We start from the raw sequence: 21931 nt of genomic DNA on the forward strand, positions 1-21931 counted from the left end.
AAATTTGTATCCATCATCACCTGAATCATTCTCTTTGTTCTCTCACTTTCTTTAAATGCCAGACTCTCACTGTAGTAGCGTTCCCCCCACCAAGAGTTTTTATGGAGCAGATGGAGATTTTCACTATTTTCCTTATAAATGTCTATGCTGTGTTGAACTTTTTACAGCAGTACACATTTCTGCTGTAATTAAAAACCATAAAGAAAATAATAATTGACATTCTCCCACCCCCATACACATAAAACAGCAGGGTAAAATAAATCTCAAATGACCTGAAGGTTACATGTTTCCAAGGTAAGCATTCCTTTAATTATTAGCTGCAGTAATTGTTTGTATTTCTTCATTTAAATTTAAGTTAATTGACCAAATATTATAGATGAAGCCTTAAAAAAAAAAGAATACTATGAAATGCTTTAGTTGGACCTTCTTCTTTTCGTAGCTTCAACTTTCACATCAATTGAAGTAACTTTTAACTCTGCTTATGCCTGTTAATGACTGGATGCATCTCTCAGAATTTTCTCCCTAAGACAGCAGGGCAGAATTAATGGCAGTTTTAGCTCTCTTGAAGATTGATGCAGCATTGCAGTGCTTAGCAAAACATGTGATCTTTTAATCAATCACTGAAATAAATCTATGCAGCTGGTGTCAGGAACAAAAGTCATTTTACACTCACCTTCCCAATTCCCTGGAATCAAAGGAAATGGAATCCAAATTAGACTCACTGAGCCACACTACTGAGCCTCCACTCCCAAAAGGATTTAAAATTTGTCACTGTTCAGAAGACTTGTCTTGCAATGAAAAAATGGAGGTTGACACATTTATCTATAAATACGAAAGTGATGGAGCATCCCTTATGGTCCTGGCTTATAAATAGGCTAAGTCAGAATATTATTGCCTGAATCCATAATTCCTAATCGCTGCCATATAGACTGTATCTTTTCATAGGCTGCTAGAAATATTTTGCAGAAATCTTATCATTCATTCCACTCACATAAGAGTTAATTAATACTTCTACACAGATTATTTCTTTACTTTTAAATATCTTGAGGAAAGAAGTTTCTCGAAAGATATAATTTATAGCCTCACCCTCTTTACTTCTAGTAATTCCTTCCACATAAAATCAACTCTTGATTTAACCCAGGTAATGGAAAACATGAGTGAACCAGTGAGTACAGAATGATAAATAACTTAAAAAGTAATTTAACCTTGCCCTGCAGTGTGGTGGGACCATTATGTAGTGAAGAACAATGTAATGTTATCTTAGTAATGTTTTTAAGAGCTTTATTAGTTGACCCACCCAAAATTCAAGTGTGTATTAAGGGAGTGGCCATATTCAGCGCTCTTCAAATTCAGGGCCAAAATAGCATCTTAAGTCATCTTCTTGGCCTCTGTGTCTGAACACGTAGCCTCTCCCTGAACACTTCGTTATTTGCCTAGGAACTCACTGAATATGCAGGTAGAGAAAGCAGCACAAATGTATAGTTGACATGAGGAGATGTAGCTCTCAGGCTTACATTTGTCCTTTTTCTTTTGATTCATATCTGTCAGCATGGCATACGTATAGACCCCGGGATGAAAAGCACACTGGGGGCTTCATAGCAGATCAGGGGAATGGAAAAGAAATAGGGAACAAGTGACCAAAGTTGGGAAGCTAATTCAACTGTAATTTTGGCTCCAGATGAGAGGAGCCATCAGCTGTCCAAATCCCTGTATACATAGAAATATGGGTAACTTGAATTTATCCTGACTATCATAACTACCCAGAGCACATGCTGTAATTGTTGAGACATAATAGAAATAGTTTCAAAGGAACATTATGCTCTATGTAAAGAGCATTACAATACTAGATTGTCACAGCAACAGCTAGAAGTATATCCAAACAAAGTTCCAGCTTCTTGAGAGAAAAATTTTGGCTGGGTATCAGGATCAGTGCAATTCTGCAGCAGAAGCCAGGACACTGGGCAGAAACCAGCTATGTAGACTAGACAAACAAGTGGACTTCAGGGGAAAAGCTGTGGTTCTCTGGACTCAGGATTGTCTGGGCATCACCTTGAACACACCAGATATTGTAAGATCCCACCAGCTAGTCCTCTGGGAGCTACTATAATGTTGTCTAATTGTCTCAGAAACTGGGCAGAAATGAGCCTTTGGTGGAGGGCCTCAGGGCTGAAGATTCAGCATAGTTGAGAAAGTCAAGAGCATCAGTTATGTCTATTAGCCAGATATTTAGAGTCCTCGCCCACCCAACCATCGTGCTTCCAGGTGCCCAAGAGATCTAGGACATGGATGAACCACAAGATTCCTTCTATGAAGCATTTCTCTCCCCATCAGAGTTTAACACCAAATCATCTGTTATTTTTTTTAATTTATTTATTTATTTTGCGGTGCGTGGGCCTCTCACTGTTGTGGCCTCTCCCATTGCGGAGCACAGGCTCCGGACGCGCAGGCTCAGCAGCCATGGCTCACGGGCCCAGCTGCTCCACGGCATGTGGGATCTTCCCGGACTGGGACACAAACCCGTGTCCCCTGCATCGGCAGGGGGACTCTCAACCACTGAGCCACCAGGGAAGCCCCATCTGTTATTTTTATGTCTAAGTTTGAAGATGATTTATTGTCATTTCAAAGCATATGCTACTTTGTGTTTTATAAATGGATACTCGGTGAGATATATCCTTTGAAAGACATTCTTTAAGGCTATGTTTAATCAGACTCTAGCACTCAGAATGATGGTGTTCTTGGCAGAATTTCAAAATAAAGGCCACTCCGAGGACAGGGCATGATATTATATTGTAGCAAGGAGTATCTAAGCAAGATCATAAAATGGCAATGCCAATTACAGCGACTTTGGAATACAGGAATGAGAGGGCACGCGAGGCTGTAAAATTAGGTCATTTTTGATAATAAGGTATGTTTAAGAGCGGTGTCACTTAGAAACATAGGCAACTCAGGTTTTAGGATTAAATGATTTTTCTCCTTTTATCATAAAATGTAAAACATATGCCATTAAGAAGACATTTAACCAATGTTAAGTGTATAACATTTCTTTATTGAAATAAATGATAAAAAGCAGATGATATGTGGAGAATATTATAAACTTTCCCAAAACTATAATAGATATTTACATACTAGAAAACGAATAGCTAAGGCTTTTGTGCCAGGGATCAGACAAGCAGCACAGTGACACAGTTCCAACAGGACTGATTTTAATTCAGGATGAATGAGTAGTCTCCTGCTCAGTGAAACTTATTACCTCCTCTCTTTCCAGTGAGATGAACAGAATCAATCTGTATTCAGAAAGGCAGTCTTCATGTCTCCACTGTGTCTGTAGCAACTAAGAACATCTCTGCCATCTGGAAAGAAGTCTATCCTAAAACATTACTCTTGTTGGAAAAATATTTTTTAAAAAAATTTTAGGAGTCATGACAAACTAAACTATAGTATTGTGGAAAGGTATTTTGGAATTTGACAGCACACTGGCAAAATCCTCATATCTATTCTTCAGAGCAGTGACTGTGTCTTTGCAATGCTGTGCAGATTCTGAAATACAATGCTATAATTACAGGCTTGGATTCTGTGTGTGTTCTCAAGGCTTGAGACATAAAAGTATTAAATTTTCTTCTCTAGAAACCATGAAAGGTTTCTTATATCTGATTATTTGGTGTGGCAGAGACCACATCTTGTGCTGTATTAGAAAGAATGATTTATCCATTAACACCTTTCACCCATACAGTAAGGAAACAAAATCCTGCTAAATCTATGAGAGTCTGTACCTCAGGGATCCTTTTGTTTGGGATAAATAGGTGCCCCCAAGCCAGCTTAGTTTTTCTTTAGAGGCAGGAAGCTTAATGGAAGAATTAGCCTTTGAACTTGAAGAAAGCTGAGAGGCTATGTCTGCACCTGCCTCAGTAAAATAATCTCAAAGTCATTTTGAGTGTAACTTCTAGACGAACCAATTAGGAGTGATCCATTTAGAACTGAGGTCAGAAACTTATGTTTATGGCCAAGATACAATGAAAGATGGTTTTAGTACAATGGGAGAGTTAAGAGAAAATGCAGGCATGTGAGTGAGAAAGGAGGATTCAGCCTTCTTATTTGTACCTCAGGTCTGGTTACTTCTGCCCAAATCCTGTAACTCAGGCAGGCTTTCTCCTAAGTCCCTAAGCAGGCTGCTGCTTGTTTGAGCCGGACAGCAGAGCCACCTGCCAAGTGCCTGTGCTTTCCTGTCCCCCCCAAAAAAGAGTCGAGAATAATGAAAGCACAAGATTGGAAGGTGCCTCACAGATCTAGCCTAACCGTCTAATTCTTGAATCTCCTGTAATATCCCTGCTGAATGGACATCCAGAAACAAGAAATTTATTCTTTCCAAAGGCAATTCACTTCATATTTGTACAGCTCCAACTATTAGAAAAATCTCGTCTGTTAGAGTTGAATTCTTTTTGCGTGTAGCTTCCTGTACTCCTCACTGTTGCCAGTTTTACTACTTGAATTCATACTAAACAAAAGTAAGCCCTCTTGTTTGTGACAGTTTCTCAAATGTTGAAGCACAGCTATCTTGTTATCCCCGAAGCTTTATTTATTTATTTTTCTTCAGTGGTAAACACTGCCAGCTCTTTTGACCATTTTTCATCTAACATGGTTTTAGAACCTTTACCAGCATAGTTGTTTTCTTTTGAATACACTGACTGTGTTTACAACTTTTTAAAAATAAGGCATTAGGACCAGAACCACTCTAAAACTGGAAAAATCTAGAAACAAGAGAGTTGGCCTCTTGCTCTCCCTTATAAGATTTTTTTGTTTCCATTAATGCAGACTAAGTTCACACTATTTTTTTTTCTTTTTGGCAATCTCAATATTTCATTGGCCTGTCCAGAGATTCTTCTTGAAAAAAACTCTACATCTCTTATATTTATGATCTGTTGATAAGCCACATTTTCCCCCATTCTATACTTGCACAGTGGTTTTAGACCCAAGTACACGACCTTGTGTTTTTCCAGATTAAATTTTATCTTGCTAAAATCAGACTATTACTTAAAATCTCTCAGAATCTTTTGGCACCCAGATTTAGTCAGTCAATATATTCTACTTCTACTCCTCAGTTTCCTCATAAATGAAAATACAAACTACCTCATAAGATGATAGTGAAGACTGTGTGATCCAACACATGGAGAGTGATTAGCATGGGGACAAATATATAGTAAGTGCTCATTAAAGCATATTATTATCACTTTGTAAGCAAGCCCAGTCTAAAAAAAAAGTCTTTTAACCTTAAAGTATAATTGTTGACATCATCTAAATAAGCCCCAACATTTTAGAATAAAATATTTTAGTCAAAACTATATTGTAGGCAGAGTTTGAATGAAAAAATTTTAGAGCAACATGAAATAAGTGAATTCTAGAGGCCTTTACAATTATAGAATTAGAAGAGAAAAAAAAAATTAAATCTCTATGCATTTCGAAGTAAGAAGGCTACCTAACTGGATGAGTTGAGGCTCATTTTGAATTGCCTCCTAAAATCTACATTTCCACCTCCTAAGGGCCATCTGCTACTGGCAAACCCTAAATCTACCAAAATGATAAATTGCTTTGCATTTCCTCTATGTGAAATCATTACTCAAAGCTATAGGGGTGAGTTGTTAATGACAAATCTCCATGTGTGTGAGAAAGTTGAAATTTTCCTTACTGTCAGTTCATTACCAGAAGAATTAGCAGGATGACATATTGAAAATGCTCTTGGCTTGTAATGCTTTCAGATCTGGGTTCACATCATAGCACAAGATCATTTTAACTGTGTGACCTTGGAAAATTTACTAACCCTCAGCCCCTCCATTTTCTCATTTATGGGAATGGGGTAGCAGTAACTTCTAGAATTGTAAGGAATTTGAAGTAACATATGAAAAAGTAACAACTATGATTAATATTAGCAGTTTTATCAGTCACTCATATGGATGATAATGACAACAGTCAACTAGAATTTATGTGATGCCTACCCAGTTTCCATGAGCAGAATTTGAAGATCAGCCATGCCAATAGTATAATCCAATAGAATATAATAGCAAGAGAATATTAAAAATGGGAATATATTGTATTGTGTTTAAGTGCTTTGGAATCAGTGTGAAAGTAAGATTCTCTTAAGATAATAACTTTTCTTCTTTTTTTTTTTTTCCGGTACGTGGGCCTCTCACTGTTGTGGCCTCTCCTGTCGCGGAGCACAGGCTCCGGACGCGCAGGCTCAGCGGCCATGGCTCACGGGCCCAGCCGCTCCGCGGCATGTGGGATCCTCCCAGACCAGGGCACAAACCCGTGTCACCTGCATCGGCAGGCGAACTCTCAACCACTGTGCCACCAGGGAAGCCCAATAATAACTTTTCTTAATTGAAAACACAGGATAGAAGAAAGCCAGATGAGCTTATAGAATGGTCTAATATTCTGGCATGTAATTTCATTAAAACATGGGAATACTAAAATTTTGTAACTTCACTCAACCTTTCTTAAGTGACTGCTTCATGCCAGGTAACCCACACTCTAAGAAGGCAGTGTCCTTGGTGGTCATAAAACCTTTCTCATAGCACTCTTCAAGGTCTAAAGCACTCTTTAGGAATCCATAGAATTGTAAATTGAAAATATTTTTATCTCGGAAATCATTGAATCATGGAACACTGTTAACTTTTCCTTTCTTTTACTACATAGCACTTTAAGCATGAAATGAAACAATACCGATAGCAAATATTCATCCTTTGAGTACCTTTTCTTTATCTTAATAGTCAGTGAAGTCTTTATTTGCTTTGTAGAATGAAGTATGATGTTGGGAAATTAAAATACATTTAACAATTGCAAAGAATTCAATAAAATTTAATCTCTGTATTATACTATTTGAGGTATACAATCTCATCCAAAAGATAAACATGGATTTACTGTAATTTTTAAATTGATGTTTGTCCAAAAGCTAAAGTAATATTTTAACAAATCTCCTTTAAAATGAAGAATACAGGGCTTCCCTGTTGACGCAGTGGTTGAGAGTCCGCCTGCTGATGCAGGGGACACGGGTTCAAGAATACTCCACCAGGCAAGGTTAGCATTCACATTTTAAGGAGCAATAAAGAGATTTACAAGACAAGCAAAAGCTGAAAGAGTTCAGCACCATTAAACCGGCCTTATAAGAAATGTTAAAGGGATTTCTCTAAGTGGAAAAGAAGAGGCCGCAAATAGAAATATGAAAATTATAAAAAGAAAATTTCACTGTTAAAGGTAAATATGTAGTAAAGGTACTGGATCAACCACTTATAAAGCTAGTTGGAAGGTTAAAAGTAAAAAGTAGTAGAATCATCTATATCTACAATAAGTAGTTAAGGGATACAGAAAAATAAACATGTAAAATATGATGTCAAAAACATTAAAGGGGAGGGGGTGGGCAGTAAAAATGTAGGGTGGTTAGAATGTGTTTTAACTTGAGATCATTGACTTAAAATTACATACTATAAAAACACAGTAATCTAAACAGTGTGGTACTGGCATGAAAATGGACACATTGATCAGTGAAACAGAAAAAAAGAGCCCAGAAATGAACCCACACCCATATGGTCAATTAATCTATGACAAAGTATGCAAGAATATACAATGGGGAAAAGATACCCTCTTCCATAAATGGTGTAGGGAAAACGGGATAGCTACATGCAAAAGAATGAAACTGGACTATCTCTCACACCACATAAAAAATAAACTCAAAATGGATTAATGACTTAAATGTGGGACCTGAAGCCATAAAACTCCTAGAACAGCGGTCCCCAACCTTTTTGGCACCAGGGACCGGTTTTGTGGAAGACAAGTTTTCCACAGACCAGGGTGTGGGCGGTGGGGACATGGTTCAGACGGTAATGCGAGCCATGGGGAGCGGTACATGAAGCTTCACTCGCTCAACTGCCGCTCACCTCCTGCTGTGCGGCCAGGTTCCTAACAGGCTGTGCAACAGTACTGGTCCGTGGCCCTGGGGTTGGGGAACCCTGTCCTAGAAGGAAACACAGGCAGTGAGCTCTTTAACATCAGTCTTAGATGTCAAATGTTTTTCTTTGGATCTGTCTCCTCAGGCAAGGGAAACAAAAGCAAAAATAAACAAACTAAAAAGCTTCTGCACACCAAAGGAAACTAACAACAAAATGAAAAGACAACCTACTGAGTGGGAGAAGTTATTTGTAAATGATATATCTTATAAGGGGTTAATATTCCAAAATATAAAAAGCTCATACAACTCAGCATCAAAAAAAAAAAAAAAAAAAACAGATCAATTGAAAAATGGGACCTGAATAGACATTTTTCCAAAGAAGACAAACTTATGGCCAACAGTCACATGAAAAGATGCTCAACATCACTAATCATCAGAAAAATGCAAACAAAACCCAAATGAAACACCACCTCACCACCTGTCAGAATTGCTATCATCAAAAAGACAAATCAAATAAGAGATAAGATGAGCTTACCTGTTGTGATGAGCCATATGAGAAACACACTCCTAAACACCAGTCTTTATGGTTGATAGATTTCCTCTCTAAGCCCCACCATCAGCTCCTCTTCCCACTTGTGAATACGAATGAAAAGGTCCACTCATACAAGTCTCATGGGAGGAGAAGATACTTGCAAAGCAGCTAGTCACAGTTAGCAAGGTAATTTCCCTAAGTCAGAAGTGTGGAGCAGGCAGAGCAGCTGGGAACCCCCCAAAATGAACAATGACAGTTCAATTTCTATACAGATAAGAAAGCTAAGCCAACTGTCTGGGTTAGAGTGAATTTAGATGAGGAACAGTTAAGGAAAAGAGAATAAGGAAGGATTCAAAGAAACGTAATAAAAATATCACATGTACCTATAGGGCAGCAGCATTTCCAAGGAAGATGGGTCATGGCAGAGGCTTCATCAAGGTGAGTTTGTCAGATCACCTTGGGAAATGCTAAATATTTTCTCTATCCCATGGAGAGTCATGAAGCCTAGAAGAGAGATCCTGCAGCAAATGAATCTGCCTAGTTTTGTCTAGTACTACTTTATCATATTAAAGATACTTTTTAGCACAAAATTTACCATCTCATCTTGAAGATATTTTTATGCCTTGTCAGGTCTACGGAGGGCAGATGATTTTATTCTCATAAACGAACAGAGATGTCAGATAACTGGTAGAAATTCATATCACCAGGTACAAGGTGGTGGCAATGCCTGTCCTCCAAATCCAGGTTGTTGTCCAGGCTCTTAGAACATCAGCTCAGACACAGAGACTCTTGGAAGAAATTATAAAAGGCTTCTGAGCCTTGCTGGAAGACAGTTGACAGAATAAATAGAGTAAATAATTTTAAAAGGAATACTAAATTAAGAGTCAAAAGATGCAGGTCCCATTACTGGCTTCACCACTGGCTACTGCTTCTTCTAATAATAGAATCTCTTTCTCATGTAAGCACTTGCGGCCTTGTGGTTTTACTCCTTGTGGAAGTTGAACTGACTCTATTTCCCCTTGCTATCTCCCCTCTCACCACATGGGTAGTATTGGCTGAGCACACCCTTTTTCTGGCACCTACCTCAGTCACAGAGATTTCTTCAGGGATGGGTACATGACCCAAACAGGCCAGAGTTTGCCCAGGAAAAGACAATGCTATGGTTATTAGCATATGCTATGGTTGTTAAGCTGGTATAATATGGTAAGATGTGAGTGTGAGTCTATCGGAATCACTTTTATTCTTTTCTTTTTCCTGCCATGTGGAAAGAGCTTTACTGAAATATGGAGAGAATGGAAGAATCTGGTAACATCATATATCAGCTTTTCAGACAACTGAAGCACCTGTATCCTTGGACATGGGAGTCACAGAAGTCAGTAAATTCAGTTTTTTTTTTGTTTTTTTTTAATTAGCTTGAATTGGGTTTATGTTGGTTGCGACCCAAAGAATCTTAATTAATCCAGCCCATATCTCGCTTGAACATTTCATGAATTTAGAAGATACTTATGTTACTTAAAACAAGGAGAGATTTTTCTTAGAAAGTTCATCTATGAAGTTAGGGAATTTCACACTTGATCCTTTTGTTAATTATTCATTCATTGAAAATTCCTGGTAGGGGCAGTGAATAGAACACTCATTCCCAACCTGAATTTGTAGAAAAATATAAGTAGCCTCCAGAAATTCATTTGCAGCATTTTCTTCCAGCCTCCACCTTCATGCTCATCTTGAGCTTGAGTATGTAATATACAGTGAGCCTTGTGTATGCTGCCTAAAGACAGGGAAAAGTCAAATTAAGTTGAGTAGGTCAGATCCCCCGAATCAATATAGAGAAGAATGGAGGGTACTTCATGTGTAAGGGGAAAAGTCACAAGTGTGCATACATACAGCTGGCTCACACAGCTGGATCTCCAAGGACACATGGGCACAAATCAAGAAGAAGATAGGATGGAAACGTAGAAGGCCCCTTTACATTCCATGATACTTTGCACTCAACTTCCAAGATCTAAGTTAGTACCCAGTGCAGGGTCATGCCATAATGGACACTAAATAATACATATTTATTGATGATAAAGATAAGAAGATCTGGCAAGGCCTCTTTGACCTCTGGGTGTAAGAAAACTGAGCTGGCTAACAGGATGCTTGCAATTAGTCCAAGACGTTGCAGAGTAGAAGAGAGAAATGGAGAAGGAATTAGCAGTCTTCCACGTTCTGCTCACATTGCTGAGCTCAGTAGTCTTTGATCCTTTTAGTAAGTCCTCTAAATGTAAAAGTTTTTAGTCACTGTTTTGAGAATTTAGAATCTGCCTGTCAATTTCTAGAGACTTGATAGGTTCTTTTTGTTTTCATCGATCTTCTTCAAATTTAGGGTCCCTTCTCATTTCTCTTAGCTTAGCTTTTAAAGATTTTCAAGCTTGTACAATATATTATCTTTGACTTTTCTGTTCCTTGGGGATTTAGCTTCCTTTTCTTTCCAATTCTTAGATGAAGATTGAAACATATATCTCAAGATATAGATGTATTGTAAGACTCCAGGCACCTTCTATAAATCTTATTTACTGAACATTTTGGGAGTATTTACTTGCAACTTTTTCTATGCATTGTTTTGTAAGCAAGTAAATAGTGTAAAACAAAGAACTGGGGAATATGTGATGCTTACATTTAGTCTGCAGAGAAATGGATGTGTTTCATCGGTATACAATACGAGAAACACAGAGTGTGAGTGTGCGCATGTGCGCCTGCCTCAATCAATACTATTTAAAATATGAACTACAAGATCCCACTCAATTTATAGGAAAATAAATAAAGCCAAAGAGACACTCTGTATCCCAGAGGGATTCTTTTCCCAAAGCAATGAGACATCAGGAGTTTTGGTCTGATAAAAATCAATGACTCTTTCAGGGCAGTAGATCTTTAGATGTGAGTCAGGGAAGGAGTACATAATGAGAGAGGAATTGGTGAGGATAGAAGGCAAATATGAAAAAAAATTGATAAGAGAAACTGTAACATTGTCTCACTGTCATTAACCATGTCAGTGCCTGGGCTATAGCATAATTACGTAATTCCAGACATAGTAAATAGAAACAGTTTATTTATTATTTGACTTTGTGGGTAGATCATATGCCTTCCCTTATGTGTGTTTATCTGTGCCTGTGTTTCATGGCTCAAATGAATAGAAATCATCTCATTTTTTTTAGTAATAAGTTGTACCACATACACATGGGTGCTTGACAAATATATCTAATTGTTTGAATTACAAGTTCAAAACATATTACTATCTAATAGAAATCACTTTTAAAATGGGGGCAGGGCAGACTTTGGTTCCAACATTATCCCAGATCGTTTGACCTTCTATATATTGATCACTCTGTGCTTGCATTTACCCACACAGAAATATTCAGCAACCGAGTGTTTACATGTATTTAGGAAACTATTTGCCCATAATCCCTTCAAAGTCTATATAAACAGTCAAATAAATGAAAATATAACTTGTTTATTCTCATTTAGGATGGATTGTTATTTGAGTTGGAAGTAAGCCACTGTTTACAAGCTTACTGAGGAATATTTTAAAATACATTTAGTTATCCTTACAATAATAGTCCTTGTAGAGCTCCCCTCTGGTATATTCTGAATTTCTCAAATGTAAGTAATAAATTTAGATTATTCTATTATGATCACCAGAAATGTTACATGACTTGCTGGTACTATTATATACTTTATTTTCTCCTGAACTATACTTTGCAAGAATTTTAAAATCTAAGCTGATGTTATAAAATTAATCCTGGACTTTTAAACATTTTAAGCATTTAAAACAATACAAAAATATCTGGAAAGGAGGACAGAGTGATATTGGCTATGAAAGCAGTTAACCATTGACCCTTTAAATTCAGACATTAGGTAACTATTACTACTGTTGGGGCGGAGTTTAAAACATCCCATTTGAGCTATTGTGCACATACCTAAATGGAATTTGGCAGGTGGGTAAAAGATGTATTGATTCCTGTTTGGGGTATTGCTATAGACTTACTTCTTCAACAGGCTTTCAAACTAGATTTGAGTCTTCCAGAACAAACTGAACCCTGGAATCCTTTCCTGGCATTGCAGCCCCCAAAGTGACAAGTCTAATAAGCCAGGGCTAAGGAAGGCTATAAACTGCATGCGAAACAGCTGTTGTGTGCTCTTGCAGAAGCTCAAAGGGAAAAAAAATGCTTTGAGGGAGAAAAATTGGCTGATAATTAATCTTCGAACACCCAAAAAGTTTCTATAAACAACAATGCATATTAGTCTAAATGTATATGGACTTAGAGGAATCACTTGTTGATTATGTGCTCCCCGATTCACCGGGCTTTCCTTTCATTGCTTCGTCCAGTGACAACACAGAGATCTGGGATATTTAAGGCACTGGTTAGATGATGTGTGATCTGTCAGCATAGAAACTGCTGTCTACCTAGGCCTGGCTAGGTGTCTGAAATTTTGCTTTGGCTATTGTAAATAACATCCCAAGTTGAGGAGCACTTGACTTTAGCGGGAGGGTGTTTCCTACCTGAAGGACCAAGATTGGAATGACAAAATATATTCTAAGATACCTATTGAAATGAGCTAAGAAACATCTTAAGAGACAAGGAAATATTAAACAAATTAATTCAATAGAATCACTGAATAGGAGTATCCTTTTATAGATAGAATCTATCCTCCTCATTTTAGGGCTGATGCCACTCAGTTATTTAGAGACCAGAACCAAACTTTGTTACATCATAGGCCAGTATGCTTTTTCCTCCCTCACTCAGAATTAGTGTAAGAAGACACAGTAACAGACTGGCCCAGGATCCAATGAGAAGCCAGCATGGCTTGAAAATCAGAAAACAGGCACAGGGAGCCTTAGACTTAATACAGTAGTGTGACCTTTATGCTTAGACTCCCTCAAGCAGACTTGAAGGTGTTCAATGCTCAAGTCCTTATACATTTTCAGAGAAAGTGGGAAGATTCATAACAACAATCTTAAGAAAAATAACATTTAGTAACAACTGGCTAAGCTACTTATGTAGAGGCCACCCAATTAGGCTCAGAGGCATCAGTGGCTATCTGCACAGCCTGAGAGGGGTTACAACCCTGCTAATCCACTTGCTGTGTCTCACAAAAACCTCTCCCTGTTTCTGCTGTATTTCCAGAAGGGTTTCAGGAAGTATCAGATGCCTCCCCATGGATCACATGCCAGATACAGCAAGCTTTTACAGGAAGCCATCTCTCTCTCTCTCTCCCTCTCTCTCCCTCTCTCTCTCCTCTCTCTCTCCTCTCTCTCTCTCTCTCTCTCCCTCTCTCTCTCTCTCCTATCTCTCTCTCTCTCCCTCTCTCTCTCTCTCTCTCTCTCCTCTCTCTCTCTCTCTCTCTCCTCTCTCCTCTCTCTCTCTCCTCTCTCTCTCTCTCTCTCTCTCTCTCTCTCTCAGGACTTCCCACTAATTACTGACCACATGGTGGACTTAAGTGTGGGATGATAAAATCTGCCTGTTTGCATCTATCCCTCTCAATTCCCAGTCTCTTAAGGCTGACATTGTTTTCTTATATGAAACCCAGAAAGTGACTTTTAAAACTTACTTTCCTTGTAGCACATCTGCGGGAAAGGATCAACGTGCCATAAACTCTAGGCAGGATTTAAAAGTTTCATTTAATGCATTTGTTATGATCAGGAAAAAAAGACAGTCAAAGGCAGAGTGAGACAGGGAGTGGTGTAGGGCCTGAGAAAGTGGTTGCCGTGTGGCCACTGGGGAACAGGGAATGTAAAAAGCTTCTTGCACACATCGCCTCATCTATAAAAACCAGAACCACTTGGCATCTGTCTAAGTAACAAATGGATCTAAGGGCTGTCGAGAAGAGTTGCCAGGAAATGGTCCCCAGGGCTATGATATTTTCAGATCATGTGCATTTCCCTATAATGCATAGTTCATGGATTATAGAACTCTGTTCACGTGTCTTTTCTATCTAAGGACTAAATTTTGCAGGTTATGATTTGTCTGACTATCACAGTTTCTGGTGGTAAGAGAATAAATCTGGATAGTTGAGATAAGGAGAAACTGTAAATTTTGCTTTCGAGGTGCAGGGAAGAGGAAAGCAGTGTGAAGAAGTATTAAGAGGAAAAAGGATGGAGAGTGATCATAGTGATAGTGGAGATTAAGAGTATTAGTAGAGGAAAGAGTAGTAGGGGCCTTGGGCAAGCCCCTCTCTCAACTTCCAGGAATTTGGCTTTAAATGGAAACCTCTGTTCTATATGAACAAATACAAATTGACCTGTAGGTTTGAGAGCTTTCTGTGTCTGACATTCACTGTAAGCAGGTACCTTGTACTCAGCAGACCACAATGTAGGATTCCTACACACACACTCTAGCTGATTGGTTTTTGATCCCAAATCAGTTTCCACTACAGCACTGTGGGCTAATAAATCTGTGGGAAGAAGAGACCCTCAGCAAGACATCACAGCCACTAAAACCAAAAACTAAAACAAAACCAAAAAACTGAGTTTAATTTTAAAAGTCTGGTTTGTCCTTGAGTGAACTGGTTGTTCTGCTTTGTTTCTTTCTTTGAAATATGGAGGCCACAGAAACTGTCTACAAAATAAGAAGTCTCCATTCCCTATCTTACTCATTAAAAAAGTAAACTGCTTTCCACGACTCACTCTTGACTACACGTTGACCCTGCTCCCCTGCCTAGACAGAAGTAAACAAGCAAATGCTTACCTGCTGAAAATACAGGAACAATAGGCAAAACGTCAACATCCTTGCTTTTGCAAGCCTGATATCTATTAAAAACCATTCTAGGTCATAATTCCTGACAAGATTTACTTTGGGAGTGGAACAGACACTTTATAGCAGACAGGATGTCAAAGGACACTCAAACCTTTCGATCCCAACCCTTGAGTCACTGACATTGTTTATACCAGTTGTGCCTCTTCCCAATTAAATGGGACACTTCGTTGCTTTTTTAAAAAATTTTAGTCCATCTTATATCTGCTATTGTGAAGCCTTTAATTGCTATAGCATAGTAGAGGATTCTTTATATTCTTGAAAATATTTAGGATCCTACCCCAGGTGTAAAAATAAACTGCTCAAAACCTCTTGTCAAGCTTAAGCTTGAAGCTACTGTATCCTTTGGGTTATTTTCACATGCACGGTTTTCCAGGCTCTTCTTTCCAGATTCCCTTCAATTTCTGAGCCCAAAGACCATCTGTAGCTCCCTCCAGCCCAACTTTCCCAGTTTCCCAGTTTTAACACACATCTCCTATATTCAGGACCTCGGCTAACTCCTCTGAACCTTTTTGCCCGGCCTGGGGCAGATAACCCAGGCCGGGCTTCTCTTTTAATACCGCCCTTTAGCTAGAAACGTAATATGGCAAAGACAATGCATGTCTTGTTTTAGTAACAATGGTTTACCCCAGGGAGAATTAGCGTCACTATGTACTTTAGGACCTACTTTTCTTCGGTTTTTTTTTTTTTTTTGATCAGCATCCTGACGCCGTCTTGCTGACGTTGGTCAGGGGAAAGATGCCCTCCCTGAAGGCTGGACAAGCCGTCTCTTCCTTTCATTAGCGGTGTAACCCTGTGTTCCCACCGGAGCCCTGCACGGAAGTGTCATCTTCCCGCGGGGGCCTCCCGTCGTCTCGCCTGGCTCAGAGAGCTGAGCCTAAATGAAATATAAAATATTAACTGTAAAGGAAAACAAAGGATGCTGCCTCCAAGACGGCTCCTGTGCCTGCGGCTTGGCCATGTCTCACTCGTCCCTGGGCCTCTCTGTCTCGCTCCCACCCTCGTCCCTGCGTAGGATCCACGAGTTGAATTGCAGCTCTCCAAAGAGAATTCCACCCCGAACCGGTAACCCGAGTCCTCACCGTCGCCCGTTCCCTTCTGCCGGGAGCGCAGAATGACCACCAGGAGGCCAGGAACAAAACACTTAAATGTTGCATTTATTAAGGAAATGTTAAATAAGGGGGGGGGGGAGTCAAAACGGTGTCACCAATGTCAAGAGCACTTTTGTGGCATAAACCGTGCAGTCACGAGCTCGGAGTTCTATTCCGAGTCTTTGTCCCGGGGCCAGCTGGAGGGCCAGCCCCTCCCCCCGCCCCCCAAAGACCCAGTTGGAAATGCATGAAAAGAAACAACTCACCCCATTCACAGGCTCCCCTCCCCCCACCCCTTCTCCCAACACAAAACTCTAACCCCCAGGCAGGCAAACAGGCCACTAGGGCGGAAAAAGACTTATCAAATATTTGTATTCAAGCAAACAAACACAAGATCCCTTAAAACGGCACGTTACAATCAATCAAAGGTATTTATCGCCCTTCCTGCCAGGGCTGGGAGGAGCGGGAGGGAACGGGCGCGAAGCCGGACACGGATTTGTGTGTCCCCGTTAGTTCGGTTAAGTGGAGTATACGCGGGTCACTTTTCCAGTCACCAGGCAAGCGGTGCCGTTGGTCTCTCCCTGCCCGCCCTCTCCACCTGCCCCCAGAGCTTGGCCCACCTGCGGGTGGAAAGGGGCCTTGGCCCGGCCGGTGTCCCCGCATCCCGCGCCAGCGGCAGCTTCCAAAGTTCTGCGCCCCAATCACCTTCTTCTTGCCACTTGCTGCTGGAGTCCAGAGTCAGGGCTCTCTTCTATAGCCAGGCCTGGGGACTTTCAGAGAGCCAGCGAGAAAGCGGGTCGCTTCATCCCGAAAAGCAGAAGTCGAGAGAAATAATTGACTCCGACAGGTTTGCTTCGCCCAGTCTCGAATGGTGAGGGGGCGCGGCCCGGCTGGTGAAGTGGGGAGGCATGGGGCGGCTGCCGCGGGGGCCGGGGACCGGTCAGTAGGGCCCCACGACCACCGCCTCCACCTCCTTAGACGGTCTCCGGTCCTTCACTAGGAAGTTGATCATGCCCTCGGACTTGATGAGGAGGTTGCAGCCAAGGAAGAAGATACCGAAGACCACGGTGAGCGAGAGCACGCACATGACGGCGATCTGCACCACTCGCATGATATACAGGCTACGCTCGTCCGGGCCGCCCTCTGCGAAGCCGTCGTCGGTCACCACGGATGCCTGGGTGCAACAGCGCACGGCGCGCTCCAGCGCCTCACTGCTGTTGGCTAGGAACAGGCCGGCCACATCGGTCTGGTTGCCCAGCGCCGGATTCATCGCGGGAGCGGGCGGGCACCTCGGGAGGCGCGAGTCCGAGGGGTGGGAAGGCGGTGGCGCGGGAGAAACAGGTGAGCTGAGCGCTCACTTGGCGGACTTGCGCGCGCGGGGACAGCTCGCTCTCTCCAAAGTCCCCGGGGCCCTGGGAGTTTCCCCGGAGCCTTTCCGACGAGCGCCGCAGCCTTGCTGGTCTGCGCCGTCTGCTCCTGCCCGGGCGGCGCTCGTTCCCGGCGCTTGCTCGACTGGGGGCTCTTGGAACTTGGCGGGGCTGGGCCAGCGGGGCCGTGGGAGGTACGGACGGCGGCGGTAGGGCGGCTGCTCTGAGCGAACAGCGGCCCCTTCCGGCCGTGCCGCAGCTGTGCTCCCGCCGCCGTTGGGCGGTGTGGGAAGCAAAGGGGCGAACCTCTTCCTGCTTTTCTTGCTTCGCCTCTTTTCCAGCTCCAAAGGCTAGGCAGAGGTCACTGTAGTTTTCTGAGCTTGATGGATGATGGAAGCGTTTCGGGTGGGGGAGGGGTTGCGACCAGCTGAAAGTTTCCTAAGAACTGGGTCACACCAGCTCTGCGTGTCCTTTGCCTCCCGCCCCTTTCACCTCCGGGAGGTGGAAAGTGGCGATGAATCGCAGGTGGCAGATGGTGCTGGCGAATGCATGGACCCGCCGCCTGTGCCTGACTTTGTCTTGCATGCGACGTATGTCTAGTGGTGTAGGGGTGTATTTTTACAAAAGCAATGATTTTAGGAAGAAAGAAAGAAAAGCTGAGAGGGAAGGAAGGAGAGGAAGAAAAGGAGGGAGAGAGGAAGCGATTGGAAGACAGAGTAAGGCAGGCTTTATAGTGACTTTTGAGGCAAAGGAAAGGGAGTTAGGAGAAGGAGGGGTTCTTCCGTGGCCTTTGTGTGGAGGTGGTCGCCAGGAACAGGGTCACCTCTCTGGTGAGGGAGGGGAAGGTGGACAGAATGGCTACCCTTGTAATCTCAATTGCAAATGAGTTTTTGGATGTGCTTCCAATGTTTTTCTCTGTTGGCAGTAAATCAGTTGTTTAAGGGAATTGCTCATCAACATCCATCACCTAGTACACTAGCCAAATGCTGGAAGCCCTCCCCATTTTCCGTAAGCTGATATATTTCACCTTAGTCATTTTAAACAAAGCTACATATGTAGTAGGGGCCTGATTGAGACTTCAGTCCGTTATGATTCTGCTTCTGGTTTCAGTGAAATGTTACGAACCTGTCGGATTGTTTCTTGAGCTCTAGAAGAATACTTCAGGTTTTTATTTTTTAAATCCTTTCTACTTTTTTTTCTTCCCCCTCTCTTCTTCCTCTCTGCCTTCCTTCCTTTTTTCTTTCAACTGTGACAGCTGGAAACCAGTAACTTGAAGCCCAGTCCAAATTTCTGATAGACTATATTTACTCAATTTCTATTAAAACAAAGTAACTGTCTTGCCATTTTCAACTCTATTCTCAATTCCATTATATTTTCTTGTTAAACCCTCTGATTTTTGTCTCCCCAAACATTATTTACTCCATGTTCAAAGGTTTCCTTAAATGTTTTCATAGTACTTCGTGACCACAATAAAACAGTGAACTGTATTTTACTGAAGAGTTTTCGACTTTTGGATGTTGATTGTATATCAGCCTCAATAAGTTTAGACCCTTCTAAATAGCTGTTTTTGTTTTGAAGGGATGTTTAATAGCTGAAGACCCAGGCTTCTGGGCCTCATCCTCAATTCACCTGGTTTATTGCTCTAGTTTCCCGTGGTTATAATAGCCTTGAAGAATGCTTCCACTCCCAACAATTTCTTCTTTGGACAAATTTATTATTTATTGATTGGAAAAAAAACATTTAAATCTCACTATACAGACTATCTTAGTTAATATGGGTGATACTTAACAGTAAAACATAATGCATATGTGAAAAAAATTATAGGAGATTTTAAGGTAATATAAAGCAATACTACCATGAATGGTAGAGGCAAGTAGTAGAAATTTAGAAAAACAAAAGGTGGAGAATAGAGGTCCACTTCCAGGGATATTAACTTGCACAGGATTGTATGTTTAGTAGAAGTTGGGTACAGATGATTAGAGAAAATAGCCCTATCTTTATGTGACAAAAACAAAGAGAATTATAGTACATTTGTAAGGTCTGGTTACAAAAAGTTCCTAAAAGTGTTAATTGAATCATTTCAGAATTTGATTATATTTATTGATATTAACAGTACTACTGTTTTAGTCAGAAGTCATTGTTAAAAGGATCAAATTTTGGAGTCCAGTAGAGGTTTTATATCTTTAAACCTCTAGATTTGAGGAGTATGTTCTTAAAAGAAATAATGTAACACTCTGACTTTATTTTGTTTCAGCTTTACTCCCAACAGCCTCAAAGCTGTGGGTAAGATAGCGCTATTCCCATCAGCTAGTTCAGATCTCTCTTTTGTTTTCTTTACTCCCCCACACACGCATGCTCCCACCAACCTGATTTTGTTGGATAAGATTGCTTGGAGTATTTAGATGGAAATTAACTATGAACCTAGTAGTACAAAACTTACATTTATCACTCACTTATTACTGGATTTAAGGGGGTACGGATGGCTAGAGCTTTTCTACAGAGATTGTTTATTTTTCTCTTTTGTATTTGGAAAATTTTTCTCTCAGCTTTACTCCAGTTATTAACCTATTTCCTAGAATAATCTTAGAGATGTGGAAAAGAAATGTTGATATAGAAAAACTTAATTTCTAGAAAAACAGATGATGATGTGAAATGGGGTAATGTATTGATAACTCACTTAAAATAAAAGGATTTTGATATATACAGTGACTCACTGTTATATTTATTTAACTAGTGACCTCTCCTACTTTATTGGAAAGAATGTTTGATTTCAAAAAAGTAAATACAGTACTCAGCATTTCACAATATACATGCTACACAAGGAAGGAAACATTTGTCTATTCTTTCCCGAAAATATATCTATGACATAATAAATTCTATAAAGATACTCCAGGCTGTTATTGATGGGCATCTGTGATCAGTAGACATTGGATCTATAGTTTGAATAGTTTTGCTATAGGACCAGAAACTTTCAATATCAAAGGTCTTTTCCTTGAATCTCTCTCTGTGTATATCATGAAAATATTAAGTAGACATTTTTAAAAAGAGAATATCAGATATATAAAGGATCTTTATAACTTTGAGGCAAGCTTTTTAAAAAATAAATTGCTCTATATTACACAAGGTAAGTAGAAGTAAGAGTAAGCACTCATATTCATTCATAAAGGCAGACTCAGCACCTGGAACACAAGAAGAAAGCCAGAAATAAGCCAAATAGGTCATCAAACCACCAAAATAGATATCATGAAAGCCAAGTACCTAAGCTTGTATATTTTTCTCCTGAGGTTGATCCCTCAAATTCTCTCAAATCTATGCGTTTTTACTTCTCACACAGTTTTAACTCTCTCTTTTTTCTGTTTTTCTTGATGACAGGACATCAGTATCAACATGTTGGATAGGAGAGGTTGGTTGGAGAGGAGAAAACAGCCAGAGGTAGGTACTTTTACAGCCACAAGGAATGACAGCAACAACCAGAAGGAAAAACATTAAACAACATACACAAATTTTCTAAGAGTGTACAGTATTGGTTTGGGGACATTAAATATAGAGACAGACATTCTTAGATGGTTAGGAGTCTAGCAAAATGTGTAAAGACATGGACTTTGAATCCTGCTGTCTTCACTTACTAGCTGTGTGATCTTGGAAAAGTTCCTTTACTTCTTTGTACCTCATTTACTTATCTGTGAAATGGGGATGATATTTCGCAGGAGGTTGAAAGGATTGATCTAATCTATGGAAATATCTGAGAATAGTTATTAAATAAAATAGTTATCAAACAAAATAGTTACCAAATAAAAACATATTGCAATAGCTCCCGAGGAGGCATCAATTGTATAGTTCTTTAAAAAAAGGCTGAATTTTGTTCAATATTTTCTTTTTAAGAAGGCTGGAAAGTGAGTGATACATTTTAGAAATATCGCCATATGTAGTGATTGACCTTGTTACGAAAAAAATTGCAAGGATGTGGAGAAATTAAAATCCTTGTGAGTTGCTGGTGGGAATGTGAAATGCTGCAGCCTCTGTGGAAAATAGTATGGCGGTTCCTCAAAAAATTAAACATAGAATTTCCATATGATCCAGCCGTTTGATTTTAGGTATATTCCCCCCAAAATTGAAAGCAAGGGCTTGAACAGGTATTTGTACATCAACGTTCATAGCAACATTATTCACAGTAGCCAAAAGATGGAAACAATTCAAATGTCCATCAGTGGATG

The 21931-nt window shown here is 40.3% G+C and overlaps 1 protein-coding gene across 1 annotated transcript; it reads right to left on the reverse strand.

The window, feature by feature from the left end:
* Nucleotides 1-17290: 17290 nt before the first annotated feature.
* Nucleotides 17291-17620, reverse strand: RPRM (reprimo, TP53 dependent G2 arrest mediator homolog; the record flags this gene model as incomplete). Its single annotated transcript, XM_082840970.1, has 1 exon — nucleotides 17291-17620. The coding sequence occupies one exon, from the start codon at nucleotides 17618-17620 to the stop codon at nucleotides 17291-17293; it is 330 nt and encodes a 109-aa protein (XP_082697096.1).
* Nucleotides 17621-21931: the final 4311 nt, after the last annotated feature.

Source organism: Leucopleurus acutus (assembly GCF_964270905.1).
Source record: "Leucopleurus acutus genome assembly, chromosome: 6".
Taxonomy (NCBI): Eukaryota; Metazoa; Chordata; class Mammalia; order Artiodactyla; family Delphinidae; genus Leucopleurus; species Leucopleurus acutus.